This window comes from Arachis ipaensis, chromosome B09 (genome assembly GCF_000816755.2).
Source record: "Arachis ipaensis cultivar K30076 chromosome B09, Araip1.1, whole genome shotgun sequence".
In the NCBI taxonomy this organism is placed as follows: domain Eukaryota; kingdom Viridiplantae; phylum Streptophyta; class Magnoliopsida; order Fabales; family Fabaceae; genus Arachis; species Arachis ipaensis.
The window spans coordinates 45,455,988-45,478,489 of record NC_029793.2 but is presented as its reverse complement, the minus strand read 5'-3'; the positions used below and the strand labels follow the sequence as shown (position 1 = coordinate 45,478,489).

General features: G+C 37.9%; 2 protein-coding genes across 2 annotated transcripts; both read left to right on the top strand.

The window, feature by feature from the left end:
- Positions 16,158 to 19,459, top strand: LOC107616761 (GDSL esterase/lipase At1g54790-like). The gene is made up of 5 exons (XM_016318691.2): positions 16,158 to 16,422; positions 18,073 to 18,273; positions 18,353 to 18,519; positions 18,596 to 18,866; positions 19,077 to 19,459. The coding sequence occupies exons 1-5, from the start codon at positions 16,179 to 16,181 to the stop codon at positions 19,367 to 19,369; spliced, it is 1,176 nt and encodes a 391-aa protein (XP_016174177.1). The 5' UTR covers positions 16,158 to 16,178; the 3' UTR covers positions 19,370 to 19,459.
- On the top strand, positions 19,750 to 21,149 carry LOC107615490 (GDSL esterase/lipase At1g54790-like). The gene is made up of 4 exons (XM_016317549.2): positions 19,750 to 19,969; positions 20,049 to 20,215; positions 20,292 to 20,562; positions 20,773 to 21,149. The coding sequence occupies exons 1-4, from the start codon at positions 19,777 to 19,779 to the stop codon at positions 21,063 to 21,065; spliced, it is 924 nt and encodes a 307-aa protein (XP_016173035.2). The 5' UTR covers positions 19,750 to 19,776; the 3' UTR covers positions 21,066 to 21,149.

Genomic DNA, 22,502 nt, shown 5'->3' with positions numbered 1-22,502 from the left:
GATATAAGCAATTGATCAGAAGGTGTCCTTCTGACATGCTTTCAGAATGGAGCATCCTATGTATATTCTATGATGGTCTGTCTGAATTGTCTAAGATATCATTGGATCACTCTGCTGGTGGATCTCTTGAAAACCCCTAAACCCCTACAGAAGCCTAGGAACTCATTGAAATGGTTGCAAATAACCAGTTCATGTATACTTCTGAAAAAAAATCCAGTGGATGACTCAGTGGCTCAGCAAGTCAATATGATTTCTCAGAATCTGACTGGATTGCAAGCTGTATCCGGCAGTACTAAAGAAGCCTCCTCTGAAGGAGAAGCTTATGACCCTGAGAATCCTGCAATGGAAGAGGTGAATTACATGGGAGAATCCTATGAAAACACTGATAAACCACTATTTCATGGTTTATCTTGTGCTCAATTGAGTGATTTTTATCAACTCTTTACCCACTTATTCATACTATTTGCATGTTTTGCGTTTTCCTTCCTGATTTTGTGCTATGATTGAAAACATGCTTCTTTGATCTTATATTTGCTAATAGTAATCCTCTCTTATTACCATTCAATGCCATGATATGTGTGCTAAGTGTTTTCAGAGATTACAGGGCAAGAATGGCTCAGAGGATGGAAAGGAAGCATGCAAAAGTGGAAGGAATACAAGAAGTTGAAGGAACTGCAAAGCTGTCCAGCCTGACCTCTTCGCACTCAAACAGTCATAACTTGAGCTACAGATGTCCAAATGATGCGGTTCCAGTTGCGTTAGAAAGCTAATGTCCGGGGCTTCAATTTGATATATAATTTGCCATAGTGGCCATAGAGATAGGCGATGCGAACGCGTGCTCCACGCGGACGCGTCGCAGTGACGAAAATCAGCGTGTTTGAATTCGCAACCAGCGAATTCTGGGTTGTTTCTAACCCAGTTATCGGCCCAGAAAACACAGATTAGAGGCTATAAAGTGGGAGAATGCATTCAAACAACAGAATCAAGCTCATAATTCATAATTTAGGATTAAATATAGTTTTAGTGAGAGAGGTTCTCTCCTCTCTCTTAGGATTTAGGATTAGGATTTCTCTTAATTTTAGGATTACTTCTCTTCAAGTACAGGTTCATTATTCCTTTAATTTATTTTCTATTTTAATTTTATTACTTTAATTATTATTTATCTTTTCAACTTGACTTATGCTACATTCATATTATGATTTTCTTATTTAATATACATTATTGAGGTATTTCAGATTTAAGATTATTTTATTTATGTTATGAATGCTTTCAATTTATCCAAATTATTTTTATTCAAATAGATTTTCCTCTTTTGGTTGTGGTTAAGTAATTGGTAACACTTGAGTTATCAAACTCAGCTGTTGATTGAAATTGGAATTCTCTACTGGTTAATTTGTACTCCAATAACTCTAGTCTTTCCATAGGAGTTGACTAGGACTTGAGGATTAAATTAATTAGTCCACTTGACTTAACTAAGTGGGGGCAGAATCCAATTCTCATCACACCTGACAAGGATAACTAGGATAGGATTTCTAGTTCTCATACCTTGCCAAGAGTCTTCTTTATAATTATTAATTTATTTTTCTTGCCATTTAATTTATTTGTTTCCTATTTCAAAAACCCAAAAATATACAATTTTCATAACCAATAATAAATCATACTTCTCTACAATTCCTTGAGAAGATGACCCGAGGTTTAAATACTTTGGTTATAAATTTTATTGGGTTTTGTTACTTGTGACAACCAAACTTTTGTACGAAAGGATTCTCTGTTGGTTTAGAAACTATACTTACAACGTGATTATTTTTATAAAAATTCTTTACCAGCGAGAATCCGTTCGTCAAAATGGCGCCGTTGTCGGGGAATTGCAAACGTGTGCCTTATTATTGGTTATTGTAAATATTTACTTTTAAATTGATTTTTTTGAAAAAAAAAATCAGATTTTTATTTTAAAATTTTTTCTTATCTTATCTTAATTTTAATTTTTAAAATTCAAATCTTTTAAAAAAATCATATCTTTTTCAAAATCTTATCTTATCTTATTTCAAATTCAAATTTCAAATTTCAATTAAATTCCAAAATTCAAACCTTTTCAAAAATTAAATCTTTTTCAAATCTTTATCTTATATTGTTGACTTTTTCAAAATTTAAATTTCAAAACGTTTTAAATTAAAAACTTATCTTCCCTTACCTAACTTATCTTATCTTTTCTAATCTTAAAATCCAATCTTTTTCAAACATTTTCTCTTATTTATTTTATTTTATTTTATTTTCCTTTACTTGTTTATTTGTTTTTGTTTTTAATTTTTATTAGCTACTATGAATTCTCACCCCTCTGCTTTCAAGTTTGGTTCCATTGTTGTTGTAAGGAATGGAAACTATAATGAAAATAGGCATCAAGGTTGGAAAAATCAAAGATGGGAGGAGCCACAAGGATTTGATCAACCCTCTTGGCAACAACCCCCTCTAATGCGCTATAACCAACAAGTCCCACCATATGCTTATATACCACGTCCTCAACACAACTCTGGACCACCATACTCACAAGCACCTTACCACCAAACACCCCCATATGACCCTAATCCTTATCCACCACACCAACCACTATATGAACCACACCCAAAACCACCACCTCAATATTCACCATCTCCATTGGATAACAACACACTCATTTCTAATATCATTGGTCTCACCTCTACACTCCAAAATCTTATATCCCGTATGGACCAACCCTCTACCTCCAATATTCAACCCTCAAGCTTCAGTGCGCTTCCTTTTCAACCACATAATAATCTTCCCATCCCATCACCACCCTCCATGGAAGAGCACCCACATCCATCAATCCAAGAGCAAGATTATCCCAATTATGCTATTGATATGGAACAATAAAAAATGAATCATCTTCGCGAATCCATACTTCATAAGAAGCTAGAGGAGGCCCTACAGATGAAGGTAGTAGAAACCTTTGAAGTCGAAGGAGTGGTTGAAGAATTAGTGAAGAAAGACATCAAGGAGGAGTCTGATCTTGTCTTAGAGCAAGAGGAGGCCCAAAAGGTGAAGGTGGAAGAGACCCTTGTAGATGAAGGAATAGTTGAAAGGAGCTGTCATGGAAAGGAAATCATCAAGGATGAGTACGATTTTATACTAAAATAACTGGACAAAGTAGCAATTATTGAAGAAGAAGAAGAAGAGGTTGAAGACTTGGGAGATGCAGAACCTCCATGGGAAAGTCCAGTCATAGAACCTCCTTCCAAGACGTTTGAATTTGATGCCAAAGAGGGTGTACAACCTCCAAGGCATATCATGGCTAAAGACTTTGAAGAGGTTGATCAAGAGATGGAAATTAAAAAAGAAGAAGCACAACCTCTCATGCCCTTGGTAAGTAATGAAGAAGGGATTGAATTGGAAGAAAGCTACCAAGAGGAAGAGGTTAAAATTGAAGAAGTTTGTAAAGAGGTGGAAGTTGTCAAAGAGCACAAGGGCGTGGAGCTTGAAATTACCCTGCCAAAGTTATTGGAGACCTCTCCGCCTAAGTCACCATCATCCTTCACAACATTCAAGTGGGTAAAATTCATATCCCTTAGCTTTCTCATCCCACTTGAATATGGTTTACTTGAGACAGATGGTCAACTTAGAGCTCTTTGTGGCTATAAGAGTAAGAGGGAGATGGTTAGTGGTAAGAATTGTCATGCAAGGTTCAATATGGTTGCATGCTCCAAACTGAAGTATCATGGTTGGAAGAATACTAAATTGTATGGGTCTAGGAAGCTTTTTGGATGCCTCAATGAGAATTCGGATTGCTTACCACCCAGTTGGAACAAAGATGGTCAGCAAGAAGGCGGGTGCAAAAGCAAGGTTTGGGACCCCGAAATTCATTCCAGCAATCAACACTCATGGAGCCTTGTCACTTGCTTTAACTTGCTTGAAGGCTTTATGCAACTAGTTTGGGATCCCGGAGGCCATTGGAATCACAAACATTGGTGGAGATTCCTGGATGAGTTCAAGCACAAGCCACCATAACAAAGGACTCCCCAAATGTCCAACTTAAGGACTTTAACTAAAAGTGCTAGGTGGGAGACAACCCGCCATGGTATGATCGTTATTTTTTTTCAGTCTTAGTTTTATTTTAATTTGTTTATTGCTTATTTTTATTTTATTTTTATTAGTGTTCATTCATAATTCCTGCATATTCATCTGCATTTTGTATTCTGCATACTGCATTAAAAGAACACGCACACGACGCGTAAACGTCGCTGACGCGTCCACGTCACAAGTGCGTCGAGAAGAAAACAAAACTAAACAGAAAGTCACGCGAGAGCATGGCTGGAGGGGTGCCTTAGGCACAAACATGCCCACACGACCGCATCGCTGACGCGGCCGCGTCATTTTTAAAATATGCCTCCCACGTGTCCGCGTCACCCACGCGAACGCGTGGCCCTGCAAAATCGACGTAAAGAGGTGTTTGGCAGTAAGTTATGATGGAGCTGGGCTGGAATGGTGTTGGAAGCACTAGCCCTACCACGTGACCGCATGCCCCATGCAGCCGCGTCGTTTTCCAAAAATGGCCATTCACGCGATCGCGTCACCCACGCGACCGCATCACCTTAAAATTTGGCAAAATGAGTTTCGAACAGAAAGTCGCGTGAACGCGAGGCTGCTCTCGCGCCAATCGCACCAATCAGGTCACGCGACCACGTGACCCACGCATCCGCGTCGCCTGCGTCACACAACTTATCCAGATTAGTGCCAATTATCTTATCTTTTCTTCTCTAATCCTAATTTCTTCTATCCTTTCTTCTTTCTTCTTTCTTTCCTACTTTCTTTTTCTTCATCATGCTTCTTCACTTCCATTCTATTTTACTTACTTATTTGCATACTTTCTTTCATTGCATTTTCATTTTGTGCATATTTTTATTTTTCTCTATATTTATTATTTTACCATTGGTGATATATGTTCTTTTTCAACTGTTGTATCTTTTCTGGTATTATTTTGATACTTAGTGACTTGACTCACAATGTTAGATGATATTATCTTTTTGTCAATGTCAACCTTTTATGATACCTGTATTCCTTTTGCATTGACATGAACTTACACTATCTTTTATTATCTACTGTCTCTTCCCATTGTTGAAAATTTTACACCACTGGTATGCCATGTGCTTCTATTATTTTCTCACGTACATGTTGAAGCTTCCATGTAAATGAGACCCTCATTATTTGGCATTAACCCATCCATATTTTATTTGTTTTTTATCTTTCTTTCTGGGTTACTTTTCTTCTTTTCCTCTACTTTCAGGATGGCCACCGAGAAAGAGAAAGGGAAAGCTTCTAAATGGGGAGACAAACAAGTCCATCAGCACAATCTTTAGAGAAAAGCATTAGTTGAAGTAACCCTTCCACTTGCACATCTTAGCATGCACCGAGGACGGTGCAACCTTTAAGTGTGGGGAGGTCGATACGGATCTCCATGGGTTAGTTATTCTCTTCTCAACACCAATGTCTTATTTTCTTTATTAGTTCATTGTTGCATTGCATAATAGATTGCATGTGTAGTTGATTGTTTGTATTTACGTACTACTTGGTTGAAAAATAATAAGTCTTTCTAGGACCCTATTTTTGAAAATTTTCACTAATTTAAAATCAAAATTTGTGTTAAACTTGTTTGAAGTTGTATTTGGAACATAGTTTTTGAGCCAAAAGAACACACAACCCATAAGATTTTGAGCTTATTTATATGGTTACATCATTTAACCATAAATTTTTATTCTTGTGTGTTTTCTTCCCTATGATTGCAATCTTTGCTTTGTTCCATTCTATATGTCCACTATTTAGTGTATTTACATGCTTGCATATGATTGAGGCCATTACTTGTTTAGCTCACTTATACTAAATAAGCCTACCCTTTAAATTACCTTTGTTAGCCACTTTGAGCCTTTTATCCCATTTGTTCTATATTACATTGGAAAGCTAACGTCCGGAGCTTCGATTTGATATATAATTTTACATAGTGTACGTACATCTAGATGATGCGAACGCGTGCTCCACACGGACGCGTCGTAGTGACAAAAATCAGCGTGTTTGAATTCGCAACCAGCGAATTCTGGGCTGTTTCTGACCCAGTTCTCGACCCAGAAAACACAGATTAGAGACTATAAAGTAGGGGAATGCATCCAAACAATAGAATCAAGCTCATAATTCATAATTTAGGATTAAATGTAGTTTTAGAGAGAGAGGTTCTCTCCTCTCTCTTAGGATTTAGGATTAGGATTTCTCTTAATTTTAGGATTACTTCTCTTCAAGTACAGGTTCATTATTCCTTTAATTTATTTTCTATTTTTATTTTATTACTTTAATTATTATTTATTTTTTCAACTTGACTTATGCTACATTCATGTTATGATTTTCTTATTTAATACACATTATTGAGGTATTTCAGATTTAAGATTGTTTTATTTATGTTATGAATGCTTTCAATTTATCCAAATTATTTTCATTCAAATAGATTTTCCCCTTTTGGCTGTGGTTAAGTAATTGGTAACACTTGAGTTATCAAACTCAGCTGTTGATTGAAATTGAAATTCTCTACTGGTTAATTTGTACTCCAATAACTCTAGTCTTTCCATAGGAGTTGACTAGGAGTTGAGGATTAAATTAATTAGTCCACTTGACTTAACTAAGTGGGGGTAGAATCCAATTCTCATCACACCTGATAAGGATAACTAGGATAGGATTTCCAGTTCTCATACCTTGCCAAGAGTCTTCTTTATAATTATTAATTTATTTTTCTTGCCATTTAATTTATTTGTTCCCTATTTCAAAAACCCAAAAATATACAACATGCCACTCTCTGTAATGGAGAAACTAGGGATCTTTGAGGTACAAGCTGCAAGAATCTCATTAGAGATGGCAGACAAATTAATAAAACAGACTTATGGACTTGTAGAGGATGTCTTAGTAAAGGTTGAAGGCCGGTACATCCCTGCTGACTTCATAATCCTAGACACTGGGAAGGATGAAGATGAATCCATTATCCTTGGAAGACCCTTCCTAGCCACAGCAAGGGCTGTGATTAATGTGGACAAAGGAGAGTTACTTCTTCAATTGAATGAGGACTACCTTGTGTTTAAAGCTCAAGGATCTTCTTCTGTAACCATGGAGAGGAAGCATGAAAAGCTTCTCTCAATACAGAGTCAAACAGAGCCCCCACACTAAACTTCTAAGTTTGGTGTTGGGAGGCCACCATTAAGCTCTGAGTCTCTGTGAAGCTCTTTAAGAGCTCACTGTCAAGCTATTGACATTAAAGAAGTGCTTATTGGGAGGCAACCCAATGTTATTTAATTATATTTATTATAGACAATTGTTTTTCATTGTCATGTTACATTTCCTTTAGGTAGATGATCATGTGAAGTCACAAAAATAGCTGCAGAATTAAAGCAGAATCAAAAATAGCATAAAAACATCACACCTTGGAGGACAGGCTTACTGTCGTTTAAACACCAGTAAGGATAGCAGAATGGGCGTTTAACGCCCAGTCTGGCAGTATTATGGGCGTTAAATGCCAGAATTGGCAGACAGACTGGCGTTTAATGCCAGAAAAGGGTGTCTGGTGTCTGGCTGGCGCTAAACGCCAGAATTGGCAGACAGACTGGCATTTAACGCCAGAAAAGAGTGTCTGGTGGGCGTTAAACGCCAGAAAAGGGCATCAGCCTGGTGTTTACCGCCTGGAAAGGTAGCAGAGCTGGCGTTAAACGCCAGAAATGGCACACAGAGGGCGTTTAAATGCCAGAAAGGTGCAGGGAGCAGAATTCCTTGACACCTCAGGATCTGTAGACCCCACAGGATCCCCACCTACCCCAACTCACTCTCTCTCCTCTTCACACCTCTCTATAACACTCTTCCCCAAATACCATTCACCTATCAAGTCCTACCCTCTTCCCCATAATCTCTTCACCACTCACATCCATCCATCATAAAACGCCACCTACCTCACCATTCAAATTTAAAACATTTCCCTCCCAAACCCAACCCCCCTTACACGAATTCCCTCTCCCTCTTACCCTATAAATACTCCTCCTTACCACCTTCAATTTCACACATCATAAACACTTAAACCCCCCTTACCGAATTTAAAACACCCCTCTATCTCCTCCATTTCTTCTTCTTCTACTCCTTTCTTTCTTCTTTTGCTCGAGGACGAGCAAACCTTTTAAGTTTACTATGGAAAAAAGCTCTGCTTTTTGTTTTTCCATAACCATTAATGGCACCTAAGGCCGGAGAAACCTCTAGAAAGAGGAAAGGGAAGGTAATTGCTTCTACCTCTGAGTCATGGGAGATGGAGAGATTCATCTCAAAAGTCCATCAAGACCACTTCTATGAAGTTGTGGCCAAGAAAATGGTGATCCCTGAAGTCCCCTTCATGCTCAAAAAGAGTGAATATCTGAAGATCCGACGTGAGGTTCGAAGAAGAGGTTGGGAAGCTCTCACCAACCCCATCCAACAAGTCAGAATCTTAATGGTTCAAGAGTTCTATGCTAATGCATGGATCACTAAGAACCATGATCAAAGTGTGAACCCGAACCCAAAGAATTGGCTCACAATGGTTTGGGGGAAATACTTGAATTTTAGTCCGGAAACCATGAGGTTAGCATTCAACTTGCCAATGATACAAGGAGATCCTCATCCTTTCACTAGAAGGGAAAGGTTGGACCAAGTCCTCATGGACATCTCCGTGGAAGGAGCTCAATGGAAGAGAGACTCAAAAGGCAAGCTGGTTCAATTGAGAAAGCTTGACCTCAAACCCGTGGCTAGGGGATGGTTGGAGTTCATCCAACGCTCTATCATTCCTACTAGCAACCGGTCTGAAGTTACAATAGACCGGGCTATCATGATCCATAGTATCATGAAAGGAGAGGAAGTAGAAGTTCATGAGATCATACCTCTAGAACTATACAAGGTGGCGGACAAGCCCTCCACTTTGGCAAGGTTAGCCTTCCCTCATCTCATCTGTAACCTATGCAATTCAGCTGGAATTGTCATAGAGGAAGACATCCTCATTGAAGAGGACAAACCCATCACTAAAAAGAGAATGGAGCAAACAAGAGAGCCCACTCATGGACCTCAACAAGATCATGAGGAGATTCCTCATCAAGAGATATGCCTCAAGGGATGCATTTTCCTCCACACAACTATTGGGAGCAACTCAACACCTCTTTAGGAGATTTGAGTTCTAACATGGAGCAACTAAGGATAGAGCACCAAGAGCACTCCATTATCCTCCATGAAATCAGAGAGGACCAAAGAGCCATGAGGGAGGAGCAACAAAGGCAAGGAAGAGACATAGAGGAGCTCAAGCACTCCATAGGATCTTCAAGAGGAAGAACTAGCCGCCGTCACTAAAGTGGACCCGTTCTTTAATTTCCTTGTTCTTATTTTTCTATTTTTCGAATTCTATGCTTTATGTTTTGTCTATGTTTGTGTCTTTATTACATGATCATTAGTGTCTAGTGTCTATGTCTTAAAGCTATGAATGATTCCATGAATCCTTCACCTTTCTTAAATAAAAAATGTTTTCTGAAAAAGAAAAAGAAGTACATGAGTTTCGAATTCTATCTTGAAAATAGTTTAATTATTTTGATGTGGTGGCAATACTTTTTGTTTTCTGAATGAATGCTTGAACAGTGCATATTTTTTATAGTGAAGTTTATGAATGTTAAATTTGTTGGCTCTTGAAAGAATAATGAAAAAAGAGAAATGTTATTAATAATCTGAAAAATCATAAAATTGATTCTTGAAGCAAGAAAAATTAGTAAAAAACACAAAGCTTGCAGAAAAAAATGCAAAAAATAAAGAAAGAAAAAGAAAAAGCAAGCAGAAAAAGCCAATAGCCCTTTAAACTAAAAGGCAATGGTAAAGAGGATCCAAGGCTTTGAGCATTAATGGATAGGAGGGCCCAAAGGAATAAAATCCTGGCCTAAGCGGCTAAATCAAGCTGTCTCTAACCATGTGCTTGTGGCGTGAAGGTGTCAAGTGAAAAGCTTGAGACTGAGCGGTTAAAGTCGTGGTCCAAAGCAAAAAAAGAGTGTGCTTAAGAGCTCTGGGCACCTCTAACTGGGGACTCTAGCAAAGCTGAGTCACAATCTGAAAAGGTTCATCCAGTTATGTGTCGGTGGCATTTATGTATCCGATGGTAATACTGGAAAACAAAATGCTTAGGGTCACGGCCAAGACTCATAAAGTAGCTGTGTTCAAGAATCAACATACTGAACTAGGAGAATTAGTAACACTATCTGAATTCTGAGTTCCTATGGATGCCAATCATTCTGAACTTCAAAGGATAAAGTGAGATGCCAAAACTGTTCAGAAGTAAAAAGCTACTAGCCCCGCTCATCTAATTAAAACTAATCTTCATTGATAATTTTGGAATTTATTGTATTTTCTCTTCTTTTTATCCTATTTTGTTTTTAGTTGCTTGGGGACAAGCAACAATTTAAGTTTGGTATTGTGATGAGCGGATAATTTATACCCTTTTGGCATTGTTTTTACATAATTTTTAGTATGTTTTAGTTACTTTTTATTATATTTTTATTATTTTTATGCAAAAATCACATTTCTGGATTTTACTATGAGTTTGTGTATTTTTCTGTAATTTCAGGTATTTTCTGGCTGAAATTGAGGGACCTGAGCAAAAATTTGATTCAGAGGCTGAGAAAGGACTGCAGATGCTGTTGGATTCTGACCCTCCTGCACGCGAAATGGATTTTCTGGAGCTAAAGAAGCCCAATTGGTGCGCTCTCAATTGCGTTGGAAATTAGACATCTTGGGCTTTCCAGAAATGTATAATAGTCCATAATTTTCTCGAGATTTGATGGCCCAAACTGGCGTCTAAACGCCAGCCAGAGATCCTTTTCTGGCGTAAAACGCCAGAACTGGCCCCAGAACTGGAGTTAAACGCCCAAACTGGCATTCAAGCTGGCGTTTAACTCCAACAATGGCCTATGCACGTGTAAAGCTCAATGCTCAGCCCAAGCACACACCAAGTGGGCCCCAGAAGTGGATTTCTGCACTATCTGCACTTAGTTACTTATTTTCTGTAATCCCTAGTAACTAGTTTAGTATAAATAGCACTTTTTACTATTGTAATCGAATCTTTTTAGTTTTGGAACAATCTTATGCCATTTGGGAGGCTGGCCATTCGGCCATGCCTAGACCTTTTTCTCTTATGTATTTTCTATGATGGAGTTTCTACACCTCATAGATTAAGGTGCGGAGCTCTGCTGTTCTTCATGAATTAATGCAAGTACTATTATTTTTCTTTCAATTCATGCTTACTTCTTCTCCAAGATATACTTTTGTACTTAATTCAGTTAAGTCAGAATGAAGGGGTGACCCGTGACAATCACCCACTATCTTCATTACTCGCTTAGCCAAGATCCGCGTGCCTGACAACCACAAGCGGTCTACATGATGTTCAACGTAGTCATTGGACGACAGCCGGAGTATATTCTCTTAGATCTCTAATCCACGGACCGAGTCCGTGAGATTAGGATTTTCGCGGTATATGCTAGAACCAATTGGCAGCATTCCTAAGATCTGGAAAGTGTAAACCTTGTCTATGGTATTCCGAGTAGGATCTGGGAAGGGATGACTATGACGAGCTTCAAAGTCACGAATGTTGGGCGCAGTGACAGTGTGCAAAAGGATAGAGAGATCCTATTCCGACGCTAGTGAGAATCGACAGATGATTAGTCGTGCGGTAGCTGTACCTGGTATTTTTCTTTCGAGACGAGAAATCTGACATTTGATTAGCCGTGCAGAAACCGTACCTGGTATTTTTCATCCGAGAGGATCATACAGCTTGCCATGGAAGGGAGTACACTTGATTGGAAGAAGACAATAGGAAAGCAGAGCTTCAGAAGCAACAAAGCATCTCTAAACGCTTATCTGAAATTTCCACCAATGATTTACATAAGTATCTTTATTTTATTTTATGTTTTATTATCTGTTAATTATTAAAACCTCATAACCATTTGAATCCGCCTGACTAAGATTTACAAGATGACCATAGCTTGCTTCAAGCCGACAATCTCCGTGGGATCGACTCTTACTCACGTAAGGTATTACTTAGACAACCCAGTGCACTTGCTGGTTAGTTGTATCGGAGTTGTGAAAAGTGTGATCACAATTTCGTTCACCAGGTATAATTTGGTTAAAACAGATTTTTGATGAACTTGAGTAGTCCATAACTTGCTCCTCAAATTTTGGATGGAAATGCGGTTTGTTTCAAATGAAAGATGGTTTTGCAAGCTTTTGAATGAAATAAATTTTGTGAAAAATAAAATTTTGCAGAGAAAGTTATGGATGACGGAAGTTTGGTGTGAAAAATGTGTATGCAGGCGGCCAAATTCTGGTTTTGCAGCTTTCTGGGCAATCTGTTATTTTTTTGGAAAAACATACATCCACGCGTACGCGTGGCCCACACGCACGCGTGGCATGGCATTTTAAACTGCGCATGCGCGAGTAGCCCATGCGTGCGCGCGATGAGCCAACATGCATGACCACGCATACGCTTGACCCACGCGTACGTGTGACATGATGTTCTCACCTACGCATACGCATGGTAAGGGAATGCGTGCGCGTGCTACCTTTCCGTACTACCACGCGCACGCGCAGCCCCTGTTTCTTGCAAAACTGGATTTTTGTGTTTTAAACCAAATTTTTAACTTCTAAACCTCCATTTTCATCCTTTTAAACATAAGGTATAGTACTAAGTCCAGTAGCTAGTTGAAACTAAGAAAATAAGGTAACTTGGGAATGAAGAAAAGGGCAAACATGAGGATTTATAAGAAAAAGAGATGGATATTAAATGAAGTTATGATGCCATGGCTTTTGATGAATGATTAAATAATGATTATGAACATGAAATGGCTTATGAATGATGTTATTTGAGATACGAGTTTTCCTGGGTAACAGAACAGTGGCTTGCCACTACGTGTTCCAGGTTGAATCTCGATACTCTGTTGACCCTACGTCGTAAGGGTGACCAGGCACGTATAAATTTTTGGGTATGAATATCCCCATTGAGTGATATATAAATAAATGTTTGAATGATGAATGAAGGTGGAATCTATGCATAGACTCATGGGGATGCGCGACGGGGGACATTCTAAGGTTTTTGGACTTGTCGGATTGGCTGGATAACCGACAGATGAGCCTCATCATCCATAGGACAGGCATGCATCATGTGCATTTGTTTGTTTTGTCTGCTATGCATTATTTGGGATTGCCTAACTAAATAGATACCCTGCTAACTGCTATATTTGCTATTTGCACTACCTGTTTCCTACTTGTGCGTGAAACTATTTGTTTGTTTGTCTCTGCTGATTCATGGATGATGGAGGATCAGAGGAAGGGTGGAATGGTTTGGTGTTTATGTTAGGTTTAAAAGTGAGTAAGTTTAGGGTACTTAGATCACCTACCCCTTTTTATGTCTTCTGCTTAGAAATTAAGTTTTATAACTGTATGATTGGAGTTCTAGGATTGCCTCTGGCATTCCCAGGACCTTATATATTATATGCGTGGCACCTTTACCATGCTAAGAACCCCTGGTTCTCATCCCATACTGTGTTGTTGTTTTCAAATGCAGGTTGAGAGGCTCCTCGCTAGGCGTCTGGATTTCTTGAAGCAGAGTAGTCCCTGGGATGTTTTGGTTTATCAGTTTATGTATATATGTACTTAATTACTTAGCTTCTCTCCAAGAAACTTGTTTATTTTGTTCCTCCTAGAGGTTAAAGGATAGTTAGGACCCTATTTCTGTATTTTGGGTATTTGGGATACTTATATATATATATATATATATATATATATATATATATATGTAAATATTCTTCGGCCAGCCTTGGTTTCGCAGGCTGAGTCAGGAGCTAGTTTTACTGTATTCTTGACTCTCTTTTTGCTCTTTCGCTTATTCATATCTTTAACCTTTAGGTTCTTTAGCACGCAATTAACTCCGTTTCCTGAGTGTTGCGCTTTTTATTTTGCGATTTTGTTTTACCCGTTTTTCAAGGCTCCTAGTATACTATGTTTTCCACTATTATAAGTAAATATTTTCTGATTAGAGATCCGTAATACCACACTACCTCTGTTCTACGACTTAAGCGTAAAACTCTATGTAGTAAGGTATTACAAGATATAGGTTGCTAGCACCGATGGAAAATGGAGTTTTCCGATTTCGTCTGTTTTGAGTCCATGGTAATGAGCATGTGCGGCTCATGTTTGACATCCATGGGAGAATCATGGCGGCACAAGTTATGAAGCTTTTTGCGAAGGTCGATGATGTTGGTGGCGGTGGATCTGTCCACTCGGATTTCGTGCAGGACGACCCACTTCTCACACTACCACCGATGCACGTTGCGAGTCTAGTGGAAGACATGGACATGGATGGCGAGGAATCCAACGAGGAGTATGTTGCGGATAACCATGATAGTGGTTATTCTGAAGATGATGACGAAGAGGAGTTTGGACCCAAGATGCCGGTGGAGATATTAGTTCGGCATCTTCTTCCTTTCCCGCAACCGATTCCGGCCTTATTAGCTGTACCCAGTCATTATCACACGCTGGATCTGGATGCAATGCATGAGAAAACTCCGTTTTTCAATATGGGTGAAGATTATTACAAACTTAGATGGTGGTGTGGAGTTTCGAGTTGCCATAAATTCAAAAGTAGACATGCAGTGATGTAGGGTGTGATGAACTACAGCATTTGCAAAAGTGTTGAGTACCGAGTAATGGAGTCGGACCGATTAAAGTACCATGTTCATTGCCGGCAATATGCAGCTGGATGCCCGTGGAGTCTCCGTGTTGCCCTCCGACAAAATTTCAGATATTGGTGAGGCATCGGTTAACTGTGGTGTAATTAATATCATTTATCACTATTATACTTTGTGTAAATGTGAACCATGTATGTGTTATTTCGTTAGGGAAGTGCGTAGGGTTGGAGGAGCGCACACGTGTTTAACACCAACTATGTCTCAAGACCATTGATAGCTGGACGGCAGCCTTATCTGCCGTGTCATTTTGTCATTGATACAGTCCAACCCATCCGTTAGTATCCTTGTACTACAAGGTGCAGTTAGGCAAAGCTATCACTTCAAACTTTCGTAGAGAGAGATCTGGATGACGAAGCAAAAGGCAATTGGGCGCAGATATACGATGATAGAGAGAAGTCATACAATAAGGTTTCTAGGTTGCTGCAAGCACTACAGAGTTGTTGTCCCGGAACAATATGTAAGTTCAAAGCCGTACCGTACTATGATGGACACCTTATGGTGCGCGAGTGTAGCATATTTGATGTATTCTGGGCCTTCCCTGCCTGCGGAGGTATTCAAGCATTGCAAGCCATTCGTCTCTGTTGACAGCACGCATCTGTATGGCAAATACAGTGGTGTTTTGCTTATTGCAGTGATACAAGACGGTAACAACAACATTCTTCCTATTGCTTTTGCAATTGTCGAGTCTGATAGTACCAAATCCTGGTCTTTCTTTTTTACTAATTTGAGACGACATGTGACCCAATAGAACGGACTACTGATTATTTTTGACAGATTTCAAGCGATCAAGACTGCACTGAAAGCTAACGGCAGCGGCTGGCGGCCTCCTAGAGCATTATATACTTATTGTGTCTGGCATATAACCACTAATTTTATGTCTCAATTCAAGTCTGCTGAAACGATATCTAATAAATGCTGCTTATAGTCTAAGCAAAGTTGGGTACAAAAACTCTAATATGTACAATTACCACTAACTAAAAACCCCACTCAATCTATCCCATCCATTTTTTTTTTAATCATTTAATGGACGGCTTATAAAGGTGGAATAGCTTAGTTCCAGTAAAGTGTATTGGAACATGTGAAAAGTTTCCACACTTCTTAAATTCTTATGGGAATATTAGTTATAATTGTTAGATGATGGAAGACATGATTAGGTGCAGCAATAAAATCCCGTGATACGCAAGACTTGTTTTTCTTGAACGGCATATGGTAATGAATACAAAAAGAAAAGCAAAGGTTCCCTTTTGGAGTTTCAGTTGCTTTTCAAGTATCACAAGCAAGCTTCTAAACGTTGGTTCACACACACTTATATATATAAAGGGCAACATTGCACACAAGAAGTGAGAGTTCACCATGGCTTCTAAGAATTATAATGTTGTTGCTTTTAAAGTTGTCTTACACTGCATTTGTTTGGCTGTGGCAAATTCCTCTGACTTGAGTTATCCAGCTGTTTTCAACTTCGGTGACTCGAATTCGGATACAGGTGATCTTGCTGCAGGGTTGGGGTTTCAACTTATCCAACCTTATGGACAGAGTTACTTCAATGCTTCTTCAACCGGGAGGTTCTGCAATGGTCGTCTCATTGTTGACTTTCTAAGTAAGTTTCTAACATTGTTACATCTATAGAATTTTCTTGCTTATATTTATTGCAATAATCATAATGTTCCTTTTTAATTTATATTTACAGTTAATGTAGGTTGAACTTTAGTTGATGAAGCCAAGACTATGAATAAATAGTAGTAAAGGTATCATCTGTGGTAATGGCAATAAAAAGAAATCAAGTGACGTGAGTTCAGTTACTTCTGTTGAAAGATAGTTTGATTTGTAATTCAGATAATGAGAGAATAGAACTAGGATCTGATGAAGAGAACTACTCATAAATATTTATGATCAACGAAAATCTACTAGTATTTGGTAGAGTAACTGTATTTTTCAAGTCTTAACCATTTGTCCAAAAGACAAAGAGTCCCTCCACAATTTGAAAATAGGTCCTCAATCATCCAAGTAACATTTAAGTGGCTCTATAAATAGTAATATTTAATAATATGATAATGTGTCAGGAGCCTTGGATGATTAGAGACCGATTAAGAATTTTTAAATTGTAAAAAAATGCTTTGTTCTTCAAGTACATTTACTCCACTGTTTAATCCTAGTAACCAGTAAGTCTCAGTACTCAAATTTAAATTTTAGATAGTTAGGACCTTGAGACATCCTATTTGATATTAATTAAGGTATAAGAGCATCTCCAATGGTGAGTTCCTTCTCCACTTTTTTTTGACACATAAAAACTCTAACCATTGGAGAGAAGAATTAACGGGTCTCTGCACAAGTTAAGGATTAAAGCTAGTTCCTCTTAATGGAGAAGAAAGAGATACTTTGAGTTCCTATTTATTGTTTATGAGGCAAAAGTTGATCTGAAGTTACTTTTTATGACAAGTGGGCCATAAATAAAAACTGAGATAAGTTTCGTAGATGGTTCTTAGGACACAGTATATATATATATAGGGTAATGCTAGGTAGCTAAAAAATAATTACAATATAGAAATATCATGTAAAAATTTCTATTTTCTTGATAAGCAAGTGAGATACACCTTCTTATCACTTATCCTCCTTATCACCTATCATTTTGCTGCATATTTGGAGTCATTAATGTTCTTTCCAAAATCAATTTCAGTTTCTCTCAAATCAAATCTCTAACATCTCTCAATCACATTATTATCCATTAAATGCAATAATTCTCTGCAAAAATTATGAAAGTTAAATAATTAAAAAATTTTAACAACTTCTACTATACAACTTATATTTTACATATAGACTATTAAAAAATAAAAAATAAAATATAAAATATAAACAAAAATTTAAAAATAATTTTTTAAAAATAATTATTAACTCGTCATATTAAAATCAATTTATAAGCATACAAATGAATATTAAATAAAAATACTAAAATAATTAGTTCTTAAATATAATTATTATTAATCTTTATTGTATTTTTATATATAAAAATTAAATTATAAAAAGGAATATTAAATATTGATTATAATAATGCCTAATAAAAAGGAATATGATTTTATAATTAATATCATTAATAAGTAGATTTGATAAGAACGGTGATAAATAGAATAATAAGAGAGTGGAATAAAAAATAAAACTGATATTAAATAATATAAATGAAGTGAATTATGGAAAATTTTGACTAATTATGGCCGTACGCATAACATTTTTTCATGTTGGTTGATTATTGTAGTGGATGCAATGCACATGCCATTCTTGAATGCCTACATGGATTCAATTGGTTTGCCAAACTTCCAGAAAGGTTGCAACTTTGCAGCAGCAGGTTCAACCATACTTGCAGCCACTGCAGCATCTTTATGTCCATTCTCCTTCGGGATTCAAGTATCTCAGTTTATTCGGTTCAAAGCTCGCGTTCTTGAATTGCTTGCAGCAGGTATATGACAATTCCTTTGGGATTCAAGTATCTCAATTTATTAGTTCATTTTCAAATTGTCGACACTACAATGTTACAGGTCAGAAATACAAAAAATATGTCCCGGCTGAAGATTATTTCAACAAGGGGTTGTATATGCTCGACATAGGCCAGAACGATCTTGCTGGCGCATTTTATTCGAAAACACTGGACCAAGTTCTTGCCTCAATTCCAAATATTCTATTGGAATTTGAAACTGGAATCAAGGTTGGTTTAAATGTTTGATGATGCTCCTTTGATTTCTTAATGAAATTAACTTTCACTATGTTTTTGTGTGTGCTAGAAACTATATGACCAAGGGGCTAGGAATTTCTGGATACATAACACTGGTCCTCTTGGATGCTTGGCTCAAAATATTGCCAAATTTGGCGTTGATTCGTCCAAGCTTGATGAACAAGGATGCGTTAGTTCGCACAACCAAGCGGCTAAAACCTTTAATCTACAGCTTCAAGCTTTATGCACTAAATTGCATGGCCAATATCCAGATGCAAATGTTACATATGTTGATATCTTTACCATTAAATCAAATCTCATTTCAAACTACTCCAATTATGGTAATTAAGTATTTAATTGGTGTGTTTGAGCCATAGTTTTAGTACTTTTCTCGAAGTCACCGGTTAAAGTCGCAGAACCAGCCACCAATGTTGTAATTATCAGGCTAGGCTGCGTACATTTCACCTTTTGGGATGTTTGTACACCGGACTGTCCTTTTATTGACTTGCATCTCTTTCCTGGCATCAATTTATGTTATTGTTTGTTTGCAGGGTTTCAACAGCCTATTATGGTTTGTTGCGGATATGGAGGTCCGCCGTTGAACTACGACGAACGAGTGACTTGTGGGTCGACAAAGAGCTTGAATGGGACCATTGTCACAGCAAAGAGCTGCAATGATAGCAGTGTGTATGTGAGTTGGGACGGGACACATTACACTGAGGCTGCAAATCAGTATGTTGCATCACAAATTCTCACTGGAAAATACTCTTACCCTTCTTTCTCTGGCAAAATGTTAATTCCTTCTCTTGCTCAAGTCACAACCACTGAATCCCAATCCATGTAGTGTGATAAACAATTATTTGATTCTTTCTGTACTCGTGTAGTGCAGGGTATCCAGATATTTATATAATTCTACCAAACAAGCTTTGATTCCTTTTTCCTGAATTTATCTCAACAATTCAAAAAGGTTAAAGTATTGTTTTCGTCCTTTGGACTAAGTTTTAATTTTGTTCTTAATAATTAAAACGTTTTATTTTTATCATGGTTCTGAAAACCGAACCGGACCGGCCGGTTCAACCGGAAAAACCGGGAACCGGTCACCTAACCGGTCCGATAGAATAATAAGAGAGTGGAATAAAAAATAAAACTGATATTAAATAATATAAATGAAGTGAATTATGGAAAATTTTGACTAATTATGGCCGTACGCATAACATTTTTTCATGTTGGTTGATTATTGTAGTGGATGCAATGCACATGCCATTCTTGAATGCCTACATGGATTCAATTGGTTTGCCAAACTTCCAGAAAGGTTGCAACTTTGCAGCAGCAGGTTCAACCATACTTGCAGCCACTGCAGCATCTTTATGTCCATTCTCCTTCGGGATTCAAGTATCTCAGTTTATTCGGTTCAAAGCTCGCGTTCTTGAATTGCTTGCAGCAGGTATATGACAATTCCTTTGGGATTCAAGTATCTCAATTTATTAGTTCATTTTCAAATTGTCGACACTACAATGTTACAGGTCAGAAATACAAAAAATATGTCCCGGCTGAAGATTATTTCAACAAGGGGTTGTATATGCTCGACATAGGCCAGAACGATCTTGCTGGCGCATTTTATTCGAAAACACTGGACCAAGTTCTTGCCTCAATTCCAAATATTCTATTGGAATTTGAAACTGGAATCAAGGTTGGTTTAAATGTTTGATGATGCTCCTTTGATTTCTTAATGAAATTAACTTTCACTATGTTTTTGTGTGTGCTAGAAACTATATGACCAAGGGGCTAGGAATTTCTGGATACATAACACTGGTCCTCTTGGATGCTTGGCTCAAAATATTGCCAAATTTGGCGTTGATTCGTCCAAGCTTGATGAACAAGGATGCGTTAGTTCGCACAACCAAGCGGCTAAAACCTTTAATCTACAGCTTCAAGCTTTATGCACTAAATTGCATGGCCAATATCCAGATGCAAATGTTACATATGTTGATATCTTTACCATTAAATCAAATCTCATTTCAAACTACTCCAATTATGGTAATTAAGTATTTAATTGGTGTGTTTGAGCCATAGTTTTAGTACTTTTCTCGAAGTCACCGGTTAAAGTCGCAGAACCAGCCACCAATGTTGTAATTATCAGGCTAGGCTGCGTACATTTCACCTTTTGGGATGTTTGTACACCGGACTGTCCTTTTATTGACTTGCATCTCTTTCCTGGCATCAATTTATGTTATTGTTTGTTTGCAGGGTTTCAACAGCCTATTATGGTTTGTTGCGGATATGGAGGTCCGCCGTTGAACTACGACGAACGAGTGACTTGTGGGTCGACAAAGAGCTTGAATGGGACCATTGTCACAGCAAAGAGCTGCAATGATAGCAGTGTGTATGTGAGTTGGGACGGGACACATTACACTGAGGCTGCAAATCAGTATGTTGCATCACAAATTCTCACTGGAAAATACTCTTACCCTTCTTTCTCTGGCAAAATGTTAATTCCTTCTCTTGCTCAAGTCACAACCACTGAATCCCAATCCATGTAGTGTGATAAACAATTATTTGATTCTTTCTGTACTCGTGTAGTGCAGGGTATCCAGATATTTATATAATTCTACCAAACAAGCTTTGATTTGAATTTATCGAATTTATCTCAACAATTCAAAAAGGTTAAAGTATTGTTTTCGTCCTTTGGACTAAGTTTTAATTTTGTTCTTAATAATTTATTTTTATCGAGAAGCTAGGGTTTCGGTGGCAACACAAGTCTGAACTGAAGAGAAGGAGAAGATAGGGTAACTGGGTAGCGTTTCACATTTTTCTTCCCCAATTAAACTTCAAAACGGCGCCATTTTGAAAAAAAAAAAAAAAAAAAAAGAAAAGGGCTATCAGCTATGCACGAACCCTAAAGCCACCACCCTCAGTATCTCAGTATCTCTCAGCTCTCACCCTCTCACCCTCCCACAGCCCCTCATCGCCGTCGCGGAGCTCCTATCCTCCATCGTTGTCGCCCAGCTCGCCACCTCCACCGTCGCACCTCTCCTCCATCGCCGTCGCCCAGCTCGCCACCTCCACCGTCGTCGTCCAGCTCTCCACCTCCACCGTCGTCGCCGAGCTCTCCACCTCCACCGTCGTCGCCGGTAATACTCTGCCTTCCACCTCGGTTCATGTATGCGGGCATGTTTCTGTTCATGGTTCTGTTCCTATTTGAGTTCATGTTCCTATTTCTGTTCATGTTTCTGTTCCTCTCTATCACAGAAAACATGCTCTTTGATGTTTATCTGGATTACATGATTTTGAGTTGCTGCTTCATGTTTATCTGGATTACATGATTTTGGTTTCTGCTTGATGAATCTTGAATCTGTTTTTGGCTTTCTATTATGATGCGTTGAAGGCAGCTGGGGATTATTTTTGCTGCTTCAATTTTGCTGCTTCATGAATCTGAGTTCAATTTTTGCTGCTTCAATTTTTGCTGCTTCAATTTTGCTGCTTCAATTTTGAGTTGCTGTTTCATGAATTTTGCTGCTTCATGAATCTGAGTTCAATTTTTGCTGCTTCAATTTTTGCTGCTTCAATTTTGAGTTGCTGTTTCATGAATTTTGCTGCTTCATGAATCTGAGTTCAATTTTTGCTGCTTCAATTTTGAGTTGCTGTTTCATGAATTTTGCTGCTTCATGAATCTGAGTTCAATTTTTGCTGCTTCAATTTTGAGTTGCTGTTTCATGAATTTTGCTGTTTTATTTTTTGTTTAGTTATCAATTTTGATGTTTGAAGTTGTTTGTGAACCTCTAATCTTAAGTAATGGATAATTTATTATGTGAAATATTAAATTTTATTAAGTTATAAATTATTGAATTTTATTAAGTTTAATAATTTTATTTAATATTTAATTAAACCGGTTGAACCCCAGTTGAACCCCGGTCGAACCAGTGAACCATTGAACCAGTGACCTCACCGGTTTATTGACCGGTCCGGTTCTCGCAACC